This window comes from Phyllostomus discolor, chromosome 7, assembly GCF_004126475.2.
Source record: "Phyllostomus discolor isolate MPI-MPIP mPhyDis1 chromosome 7, mPhyDis1.pri.v3, whole genome shotgun sequence".
Lineage (NCBI taxonomy): Eukaryota > Metazoa > Chordata > Mammalia > Chiroptera > Phyllostomidae > Phyllostomus > Phyllostomus discolor.
The window spans coordinates 32993450-33005961 of NC_040909.2; the positions used below are offsets into that span (position 1 = coordinate 32993450).

Below are 12512 nucleotides of genomic sequence, written 5' to 3' on the forward strand. Positions count from 1 at the left end.
AATAGCAAAGTTTTATGAAGTAATATGTTATAAAAATAATAAATCTGGAACACTGATGAAATTGATATATTTTTAAAAGATTAAAGAAAACTAAAATTAGCAAAAGATAGGTAATTTAGACAAGTAATCACTGAAGAAGTAGAAATGGTAATGAAAGAGTATTTCTTCAAAGATAACTAAAGACTGACATGGCTTTAACAAGAGAATAGTATCAAAGTTTCAAGGAAAAATTAATCTCAGTCAGAAAAAAAATTGTTTCAGAACAGAAAAAGGGCAAGAAACTATTGAACATTTTACAAAGAGAATAAACTTGATTTGAAGCTGGATAATAGACAAGAAAAAATTATGTCATATTTACATATGAACACATATGTGAAAATCTAAAATATAATGTATGTATTTAAGCAAAATACAATAAATCCAAATACATCATGTTCAAATTAAGATTTATTCTAGAAAAGCAAGGGTGGTTTGCTATTAGGTAAATCTGTCAGTTAGATTCAGGCTCATCAATACATAAAAAAAAAATCTGAGAAAACAGAACACAAAAGAACTTTTATCATATATCAAAAACATATCTCAGAAATCACAGAAACAAAGGACTTTAAAATGCCTTCTAAAGAACAAAAAAGAAAAAGAACATTTGCTTTCAGTAATACTTTTATAGTGCTCAAATTCCTGACTAATCCCAACTACACAAGAGGATAAAACAAAAACGAAGACAAAACTGAAACTGTTTGGAGATGATATAATATTCTATATAGTAATCCCAACATTTAACAAACCATGAGAATGTACAGAGTTCTGACCTAATGGAGGTTCCGGCCAATATGGAGGCGTAGGTAAAAACACTTTACTTCCTTACACAACCAAAAGGAGGATAACAACCAATTTAAAAACAATAAACAACCAGAAGTGCCAGAAAATCAAACTGCATGGAACTCCAACAACCAAGGAGTTAAAGAAACATCCACCCAAACTGTTACAAGGGGCAAAGACAGGCAGCTCAGTGGAGAGGACTTGGGGCAAGACAGCGGACCACGTGCGCAAGGCAGGGATGGCTTAATAGGAAACTAAAGACTCAAAACTAGATGTAAAATAATGTGGGGATTGCAAAGGCAGGAGAAACTCCCAGTCTCATTGGAGAGTTTTTGGAAAGTGGGGCTAGAGCACAGCAAGAGAGCAGCATTGTTCCCTCTCTGACCCCTCCCCCACAGGCAGAGGCACAAAAAAGCATGTGGGTTACCCTGCCCTGACAAATACCTAGGACTCTGCCCCCTTCCAACATAGCAGATGTACCAAGAAAAAGAAATATGGCCCAAATGAAAGCCTAGGCCAAAACTCCAGAAAAAGAGCTAAGGGATAAGGAGATAGATAACCAATCTGATGAAGAGTTCAAAACACCTAGTAATCAGGATGCTCTCAGAACTGACTGAGCTTGGGTCACAAAATGAAGGAACAAATGAAGGCTCCCCAAAGTGAAAGAAAGCAAAATATAGAGGGAAACAACAGTGAAGGTAAGGAAATCTGGACTCAAATCAAAGATTTGGAACAGAGGGAAGAAATAAACATGCAACCAGGACAGAATGAAGAAACAATTCAAAAAAAATGAGGAGAGGCTTAGCAACTGTGGGAGAACTCTAAGCACTCCAACATCCAAATCATAGGGGTACCAGAAGGAGAAGAGGAAGAGCAACAAATTGAACTCTTATTTGAACAAATAATGAAGGAAAACTTCCCCAATCTGGCAAAGGAAATAGACTTCCAGGAAGTCCAGGAAGCTCAGAGTAGCAAAGAAAATGGACCCAAGGAGGAATACACCAAGGCATACGATAATTACATTACCCAAGATGAAAGATAGGGAGAGAATCTTAAAATCAGCAGGTGGAAAGGAGAGAGTTACGTATAAAGGACTGCCCATAAGACTATCAGCTGATTTCTCAAAAGAAACCTTATAGGGAAGAATGGGCTGGAAAGAAGTACTCAAAGTCAGGAAAGGCAAGGACCTACATCCAAGATTACTTTATGCAGCAAAGCTATTGTTTAGAATGGAAGGGTAAAGTGCTTCCCAGGTAAGGTCAAGCTAAAGGAGTTCATCATCACCATGTCCGTATTATTATGAAATGTTCAAGGAACTCATCTAAGAAATAGAAGATCAAAAACAATCGAGAGTAAAATGACAACAAACTGACAACTATGAACAACTGAACCTAAAAAACAAAACAAAAAACTAAGCAAACAACTAGAACAGGAACAGAACCAGAGAAAGGGAGATCACATAGAGGGTTTTCAGAGGAAAGGGGAAGAATGGGAAGAGGGGAAGGTACAGGAAGTAAGAAGCATAATTGATAGGCATAAAATAGACAGGGGTATTCTTTCCTAAATTTATCATAAAATTAAATGCAGTTCTAATATTTAAAATCCTAGCCAATGTTTTTAAGGTACTAAATAACTGTACTTAAAAAATTCATAATGAAGGAAAAAAAATCCAGAAGGAGCTAAGTGTATTTTAAAAATAAAGGTAAAGAAGGAGTCACCCAAAAAGAGGTGGTCATATTTTTAACATATACTATATTATAAAGTCACAATAATAAGAAACAGAAAAGAGGGAAAAGGTCAAAACAACAACAGACAGCAATACAGATGGTACTGGTACATGACACACGTAGAGTCATGAAGTAGGGAGGGGAGGACTTGTAATGACTTTGCTAGGATCTACATTCTCTCTAGTTAGCATCATAAACTCTTCCTAGTTTTTGTCAAGGCTCTGTAAATAAAATGATTACTATATAAAATCTCTATCATATTAATGACACTATTTAAATGCTTTATTTCCATTCTCCTACTTCCATGCCATTCCAAAAAAAAAGCATATTTGAAAAACCTATCACTTTTGAACCCTTCTTTCTCTTTTAAAATAGAAAGGTATGTTTCTTCATTGATATTTCCTCTGGACTAGTTTCTTCATTAATATTTCTTATATAAAAAAAGAACTTTAAAAATATTTTAAATGTTTATTGATTACTTTTTAGAGAAAGAGAGGGAAGGGGGTGTTGGTGGGGGGAGAAACATCGATTTGTTGTTTCACTTAGGCTTCCATTGGTTGATTCTTGTATGTGCCCTGACCAGGGATCAAACCTGCAACAATGGTGTATTGGGACAATGCTTTAATCAATAGAGCTACTTGGCCAGAGCATAAAAGAAATTTTATATGGAGGAAATTGAAATAGTCATAATAAAAAACAAAAAGAGAGAAAAGCAGAAAACATTTTGTTTTAAACCTAATCTTAAAATGTAAAGAAGAATCTAAAATGGTAAGTACAGGGTGGGGCAAATGCTGGTTTATAGTTATGCGTACATAAAACACAAAATGTATTTTGTATTGTTAAATCTACTTTTGCCCCACCCTTTATATTCAGGTAATATATGTGAAGTACACCAATGATGCTGGGAAAAAGGACATTATATTATCAACAGATTAAATGAAGATTTTAATTATACTTACTGAAGTATCAGAGTAACCAATCGAATAGCTTCCACAGCAACATCATATTCCTTATCAAGTGTCATTGATACAATTCGATCCTGAAAATAAGTTACAAATCAAATCAACCACAAGCAGAAAATAAGTCAGGACAGACTTAAGGAAACATCTTTTGACAAGTACATGCAAGACTCAAGATAAATTAAATGGAAGCCTTAATCTTGAAACTATTATCACAGCCCTACTCACACAAGGAAGATATTTAGAATAAATGTTCATTATCTAAAATCTTTCTCACCGACTTGCTTTCCCTAATACTGAGACAAATAAATGTTAACTTGCAAAATTAACGTAATTATAAAAAGCTGTATTAAAGAAAATCTTGTTTTTAAGCAAGGGGGCTTTCTGTCAGAGGGAATAATTAAAAACTCATGTTGGTAATATATTTTGTAAAGTAGAGATTTATTCATCTACTTAATACAGGTTTATCTAAAGAATATGCAGTAAAGATTATGAACTAAACACTGGTTGTGGTAATGTCATTTGCTCAACTAGTTATGACTATCATTTTTAAAGTGAAAAATAAAATAAGCTAAGCCCTCATGATGCTTACCTTGAATCGGTTTGTGAATAGCTCCAATTTGGGGAATAATTCTCTATTGGTATACAGACTCTGTAGAGCTTTCAAGCACTTCAGCCTGACTTCTCCTTGCTATAGAAATACAAATAAAAACACAAAAGTGGTGATCATTTCCATGTCAAAAGGACTGAAAAAATTTTCAAGTTTCTGTGAAGACTCATGTAATTTTTAGCTTAATCCTTCCAGTACTTCACGTTGTAATTCAACATAGGATGAAACTTCACAATTGTATCAGCTGTGTTTCACTCAAATTAATTAAAAATGCACCAAAACCCCTTAGTTATTTGAATGTAAACCTACACCTTTTTCAAATATCTACCAACTCTGATTCAGCAGGGAGTATTATCCACCTTATATTGTGGCACTTTGAGAGAATTTTTAACTTATTATTTCAATTTCAAGGGTACTCCAATTTGTATTCATGTAAATAATGAATAATCCTGCACAAATATCTCATTTTGTATTTTAAAGGTGATCAAAGTGTATTCAGAATCATCTACAAATTTAGCCCACTCTCTCAAAAGATTCAAGTAATGGGGAAAAATACAATAAAGATTAAATTTAAAAAATTCAAAGAATACTGAAGTTTCTATTTTCAAAAAGAAACAATGTGCTATAACGATAGGAGTCCAGGTTTTGGAATCAGACAAAACCAGATTTTATTTCCAATTCTACAACTTGTTAGTTACATAAGAGACAGCAAGTGTATTACCATATTTTGCCACATATAATGTGCCTGCGTGCATAACGTGTGCCCACATTTTGTGTACATTATACACAGATTATACTCATGTATAATGCACACCCTTATTCCACCCCCCCAAACTGGGCAAAAAGTGCACATTATACATGGCAAAATATGGTTAATCACTCTAACAGTTTTCTCATCTATAAAATGATACTGACTTCATAAGGTTCTTATGAGGATTCAATGCTGGGGTATGCTGGTAAAAGTTTTAACAGCGGGGCCCTGAATTTTTGCATTTGCAGATTTCTGTGTTGTAAATAATCCCTCCATGGCCAATTTCAAGATACCAATGAGATATTATTCACCAGGGGATGTGCATAATCACTCTCTTACAAGCTGATCCAAGGTAGCTCTAGCATACCACTGAATTAGATATTTGTTGGTTGACGTCTCTAGCACACAGGAGGCACCTGAGATACCAGTAGTAGATGCTGTTCCTTCCCCTCCTAGTTCCCCATACAGGAGGCTTATCTTCCTCTTTCCTCCAGTGTTGATTGCTAATAGCTTATATCTATACCTTTCTGTAGAGAACTGACCCTGGCTGAAAAGAACCACCAGGCACAGAGATTCCCAGGAGATTATGCTCCATCTTGTCTCTCCTATCCACACCCTTTCTCTCCTCCAGGCTAAGGCCCATAGCCAGAGAGGAATGATGTAGGACAAAAATCGTACAACCTCCTTGTTTCAGGGCAGGACAACTTCTGAGGTATAATTTATTCTTCAAAGGTCCTGGTGAGATCTTGTTAAGGTAAGACTTACAAATCATATTTCAGTTAGTGTTTTTTTGCTTTATCCTATTTTCCTCATTTTCTCACAGGCTTCTCAGAGTACGAACCTCAATGTACTGCTAGCACAGAAATCTGACTCAGGCTTGTCTTCTAGGGAATGTGAGCCAGTTTGTACCTACAGTGGTAGTCCTAGGAAGCTGGTCAGTGTTTGGATTCTGGAGTTGGAACACTTGAAAGATGAATTATTATGAAGAAGGACCCAATTACTGGAGAGCAGCCATTTTCTAATTTACCTGTGGGTGAAAGGGTATGTGCATTTGAGGGAGGAGGGTGAGTAAAAACTATAGAACTGCATGGCTAAGAATCACTGATGTGCTAAAGAAAGAAAATGACAAGTTAATCACAAATTTTAAGCAAATGTTGCTTCTTTGGCAACTTTAAAGAGATACTTATCCTTTGCAGATAAAAAGCTGATGATCATCATAATGAAGAGCAGGCCCAGGAGTCAAATTTCAAGGTAGGAGAATTTAAGAGAGTCTGTATCCCAGACAAGTCTCTCATGCCAAACCAGAGCCATATAAGAAAGAGATGCAAGTCTAAAGAATATCTTGGATGCAGCTGAGAACCTTTAACTCCAAGTTTCCCATGAACTTGTGGGCCTGAAAATAAAGCTCATATTCCTTGTTAGAGGTAGTGCCCCCACTTTCAACTATATAGAAGCCTCAAATGAAGTAAGTGCCTTAAGGACAATGCTTGTAGCACTCATCATGATATATAGGAACCTCCCCTTGTGACTAGTAGACTGAAGTCAAATCTCAACATGGCCCAAATGGAAAGTATTCTATCTGCTAAGGGAAGAGAAGGATTATATGCTGTAAGTGCTAAAGGAATGGGGACTATCTAAACCAAGAAAAACAGGAGAATATGCTAGGGATTGGATGCTGAGGGTACTGGATTAGAGAGTACAAATAAAAAATAGGAGAGTTTTTGGATATAGGGCACACTCTACCTTGACTCTGCACTTAATGCCCTGTTAAAGATACCTGGAAATGGTCCAACATGTTGCTGGATGGCTCTTGGAAAAGGCAATGGTGCATATTAAACGCAACAGATGCCAGAATTGTGTGCCAGACTATGAAGGAAGAAATTCAAAGACAAAGGAAAGTAAGCAGGCCAGAGATGATCTATTATGTAAGTTCAGAAGACCCAAATGTTGAGTATGTTTCTCAGGAGGGACCAGAGAATACCTTGTTTACCAAGGCAGTAAGAAAAAGACTTGTGATAGAGACATGGGCATTACTGGGAAGCTCGATATTGGCTGTGTTTCATAGGCTACGACTGAGTGTAGAAGATGAACAAAATTTAGCTTCCAATAGCCAAGAGATGACAAGGTCACAAAACAGTAAAGACAAACTATTAGATGCAAGGGGGGCACAATCTAGGGGTGGGCAAAAGTAGGTTTACAGTTGCAATACAAATAAATGATACAATAATTAATAAATAATAGAAGATAAACCATGTTTCACATATTCACAACTGTAAATCTACTTTTGCCACCCCATAATTGCCATGGACAACAAGGTTAAAGGGTAGCCCCATGGGGATGTATGGAGTTGCCTCATAGGATGTGGTATTCCTGGAGGCAAAACAGGTGGAAAACCAACAAAGGTATTACATAACCACAAGAGAGCAACAATGGATGAATAAAAGACTAAAGACAGCTGTCTCTATAAAATAACAACCCCAGACATAAGATAGCATGTAAGTAGTTTCCTTCCTTAATTGTCTCCGGATTTAAAAGCAAGGCCAAAAGATGAAATTACTTCACCTATCCAAGATCACACAGCAAATTAGAGGTAGATCAAAGGCATTAATCAAGTTTTATCTTCACCTTGTCCAGTGACGACTCCCAACCAACTACCTCTTTTCCCAAATCCTGATTCTTCACCTATAGCATGCCCTATCCACATTACAGGCACTTACCAAATAACTGAAGTGCTACCCACTGAAGTGTTTAAAAAAAAAAACCAAAACACCCTGTAAACTAACCTAATCAGAAGAAAACACTAGTTGACTTTTTTGGCAATTGTTCTCCTGTACTCTGATGATATTCCTATTATAGTACCTGAATACTTTGTTTTTCCATTACACAAAATTTTATTTGAATCCGAATGCTGTTTGTATAGTGCCTAATGCATAGTCACTACTAAACAATTATTTTTTCAATGAATAATTTAAAAAATACAGGAAAACAGGAAAACAAAATAACAAAGAAACAGCTAAAGGTAAAGTGACTTGTTGAGGGAGGGGGCTGTGCAATATTTGTCGGAGATTCTTTAACTTACCAACAATTTTGCAAAACTTTTGCAACATTTTTATTTGAACAAAAATGTTAAGAGCTATAAAAAGCATTGTAAAGCATAATGGCACAATTTCATAATGAGTTGTATTTTTATTTTACTTTTTAAAAGACTTTATTTTCAGAGAAAGGAGAAGGGAGGGGCAAAGAGAGGGAGACATCAGTGTGAGAGAGAAACATTAGCTGGCTGCCTCTCACATGTCCCTAACCAGGGACCTGCCATGTGACCTGACTGAGAATCAAACCAGCAACCTTTTGGTTTATAGGCCAGTGATCAATCCACTGAGCCACACCAGCCAGGGCATGAGTTGTACTTTTAAAATCATGCTTCTAGAAGAAAATGCTGATTGTTATTAAAATGCATACATGTGATATGGATATTCAGTGGGAATACTTTGAAAGAATTAAAATAAACCAAATTCAGGTATCTTGTTGAGGTGTGTTTGTATATGGCAGGAATGAAGGGAGTAGAGAGATTTTTTTTTCCATTTTACTGAGACATAATTGGAAAAAAAACTCTGATGATTTTGGACAAATACATACATGCATAGTACTATTACAATTAAGTCAGTAAACATATCCATCATTTCCAAAAATTTTCTTGTATTTCCCTATTTTTATTTGCTAAAAGAAGATGTAGTCTTGGGAGGGACACTATTATGTACTGCTGGGAAAGGCAGTCTTGTAGGAAGACTGGCCTCCACTTGGCCACATAAGAATGGACCTTGGGGCACTCTTCCTCTTGGGAACATGTCAGGGCCTTGCTTCCCCCTCTTTTTCCCCTAGGTGTATATCCCCTTTGCCTTTTTCCTAAGCTTCCAGCACCCCCACTTTTTTTTTTTGCCTCTGTAACTTGTTTCCTGAGTCTATGCAGCCCAGCTGGCTTACTTTTACTATCTCCGTAACTTTGTAAATAACTTTGTCTTAAAATCTGAAACAAACAAACAAACAAACAAACAAATAAATGGTGGGCTTTTGGCCTGGAACACCTCCTTACCAAGACATACATGAGTCACCAATAACAAAACATACATAGAATGATGGAAACAAAGTCTAGTTAACCCTGCCCAGCAGGTCCAATGTGGAATGGCTAGTTGGAGCGTTGCCCCGCTTATGCAAAGGTTGTGGGTTTGGTCCCCAGTCAAGGTATATACCTCGAATGCTGCAAGTTTGATCCCTGTCAGGTTGACCTGGAGGGCAACTGATTGTTTCTATCCCTCTCTCTCTCGCTCTCTACCCCTTCCCGCCTCCCTCTCCCCCTCCCTCCCTCCTTCCCTCTCTCAAATCAATGCATGTATCATCAGGCGAAGATTAAAATAACTGTGTAGTCAGCTGCATTGAGAGGGTGGTGCCAGCTCTGCGGGTATAGAGGTAGTAATGAACTGAATGAGGTATTGGCCTCCCTCTGGCCATATAGGGATAAATGGGATGCAGATAACCTCCCTGTCAACAAGGATGAGTTAATGAAATGGGTGAGGGTGGAATCTGAAGTGGGTCCTAAATAGAGTAGAGAAACTATCTCTTAACTCTTGGCTTCCTTTGTGCTCCAATGCCCACTCCCCAGCTCCCATGGTATCTTAGGGGTTAAAAATGATTTGTGAAAGATGTAAAGAAGTCCCATGCAGGACACTTCACCTGATCCAGGCTGTTGCAGGCTTCAAATAATACCTGTTTTCACTCAATAGAAAACTACCAATTACACTGCTGAAAGTGAATACGAAAACTGTAGGACAGACACTGGCATGAACCACAGGAGACTCAAGCAGCCTGGCTGGTGCATCTCTCTGATGATGCGGTATTGTAGACTCAAATGTCTAGGGCTGGACAGCACAGTTAGGCATGAGAGCAAGGTCTCTGGGTCCCCATCAGAGGCCCTATGTTCCTATCAGGATAGAAGGAATAATGAGGCGGTAGAATGCAGACTTTTATAGGGCTCTTAGATACTCATGTACAAATGACAATCTCAGGTCCCTCAAAAAGCTAGGATTAAAATATCAACTTTGGGTGGTTTTCGGGAGGGTATAGTTAGTTACCTTTGGGAGACAAGTTTGCATGTGTTTGTGGATGGAGCCCTTTGGACCATTTCTGGTTCTGATAATCGTGGTTCTCAAAACTGAGTGAGTATCTAACAGATATAAACATTTTGGCGGAGTAAAATACTGAACACTACCACTGCTTCACAGGGTATGAACCACAACGATAAATTCAAGTATAATGGGTCAACTGCATTCCTAACTCCAGAGTTGCCCACTATGGCACATTGCTCAACAAAAGTGTGGTGGAGAAAAGGACATTATTCTGTTAATTCAAGACAATGCAAGCAGAGGTGCTGAGCATCACTCTATCGACATTTAACAGCCCAGCCTGGCCATTTTGTAAGGCCTCCAGAACTTGGAAGTAGACAGATTACCACAGGTTAAACATGGAAGTTTCAGTTCTGGCTCCAGCAGTCCCTGACATCATTACTGTCACTAAAACAGTGGCAACCCAAATGGGAAACTAGTACATTGTTAGTGATCTGGCTAATGCCTTTTTCTTGATCCCATTGCACCATAAATATCAGGACCAATTTGCATTCACACACAATGGCTTGCAATATATTTTTACTGTAGTTCTGCAGGGATTCCTAAATTACTGTACAATATGTCACCAGTGGGTACAGCTTGATCCTCAATACACCCAAGGCCCCAAATAAATTTTAGTCACCTGTTAGATTAATGACATCCTGATAACAAAGCCAACCAGAAAACATATCACTACAGTGCTACACTTAGTCAATGAAGAAACTAGCACCGATGTGAATATAAATCCAAAAAAATAATCCAGTCTAAGGCTTACCACAAGGAACAGGTGAAATTCTTAGGAACCATTGGGGCAGAAAGCAAAAAAAAAAAAAAAAAAAAAAAAAGCATTCCAGAGATGATCAAACAAAAACATAGGTTATGGCTCTCTCAGACCCTTACGCTCCACATACAGTGGAGAAAATCTTAAAAGCAGCAAGAGAAAAGGACACAGTTACCTGCCAAGAAATTCCCATTAGACTATCAGCTGATTTCTCAAAAGAAATTTTGCAGGCAAAGAAAAGGTTGGAAAGAAGTATTCAAAGTCATGAAAGACAAGGCCCTTCATCCCAGATTACTCTAGCCAGCAAAGCTATCCTTTAGAATGGAAGGGTAGATAAAGTGCTCCCCAGATAAGGTCAAGTTAAAGGAGTTCATCATCACCAAGCCTTTATTATATGAAATGTTAAAGGGACTTAGCTAAGAAAAAGATGATGATCAAAACTATGAACAGTAAAATGACAGCAAACTCACAACTAGGAACTACACCTAAAAAACAAAAACAAAAGCAAACTAAGCAAACAACTAGAACAGAAAGAGAATCACAGAAATGGAAATCACATGGAGGTGGAGAGGGGAGAAAGGGAGGAAAAGTACAGGGAATAAGAAGTATAAACGGTAGGTACAAAATAGACGGGGAGGTTCAGAATAGTATGGGAAATGGAAAAGCCAAAGAACTTACACGCACAACCCATGCACATGAACTAAGGTGGGGGAATGCTGGTAGAAGGGGGGAGGTAGAGGCCGAGGGGAGTAAAAGGGAGAAAAAAAATGGGACAACTGTAATAGCATAATCAATAAGATATATTAAAAACAAAAACAAAAACAAAAACGTAGGCCACGGTAGCTCCAACCACTAAAAAGGAGGTCCAACAGGTAATGGGTCTGTTTGTGTAATTAAAACATCATGTATTCCCCCATCTGGGTGCTCTCTTGGCCCCTTTAATCAAGGTAAAACACAAAGCAGCCCTTTGAAACAGCAGGTGTTTCAACAAGCTGTGGCCCAAGCACAGCCTGTGGGACCTTGAACCTGTACTGCCTGATGAAATTGCATGTTTCTGTATCTCTCCCTCTGCCCCACTACCAAATACAATGACTGGAATCTGTGGCAGCAAAAAACTGCCATTGGGATACACTGGCTTCTTGGATTCTGCAAAAATTCCCAGAAGCTGCTACCTAGTACCTTTCTTTTGAATTACATTTCCTTGCTTGCTATTGGGCACTGGTGGAGATAGACCATTTTATGGCTACAGGGCCACATGTGACACTATAACCTGTACTACCCATTCTCACTTGGATGAGTATGAAGCCAGTTAATAAAACTGGAGACTCAACAGAGCTTGATCATCAAATGGAAACAATACATGCAAGATTGGGCCCAGCCAGAATCCCAAGGGACTAGTAGGGTCCATAAACAGTCTCGCTTATTTTAATGGTCCAAACAATCCATATGAGGTGCTCTGGCCCTTTCCTGGGGCTACCTGGAGCCCAAGAGTCAAAGACATGTCTGCTGACAGTATGGCATGGTTTACTGACAACTCTGTGAAACTAAAGGCAGATGGTGCCTGCCCCCTCCTACAGCTGTCATTGGATCAGTGGGTACCAAACTTTTGACCAAGGCAATATTTGGACATTTCAACCAATGGGCCAAGCTCCAAAATGAGGTGATGTTGGTGCAGTCCACCCCTACCAACATGCCTTGAAACATTTTCA

The 12512-nt window shown here is 38.1% G+C and overlaps 1 protein-coding gene across 2 annotated transcripts in view; it reads right to left on the reverse strand.

The window, feature by feature from the left end:
- STAG1 (stromal antigen 1) overlaps positions 1-12512 on the reverse strand; it is a 381447-nt gene that overhangs the window by 120301 nt on the left and 248634 nt on the right. For both annotated transcript variants that reach the window (XM_028518410.2, XM_028518412.2), the window contains exons 11-12: positions 4098-4196; positions 3506-3585 (exon numbers count right to left, since the gene is read on the reverse strand). In XM_028518410.2, coding sequence (XP_028374211.1) covers positions 3506-3585; positions 4098-4196 — 179 coding nt within the window. The remainder of the gene's footprint in view (positions 1-3505; positions 3586-4097; positions 4197-12512) is intronic.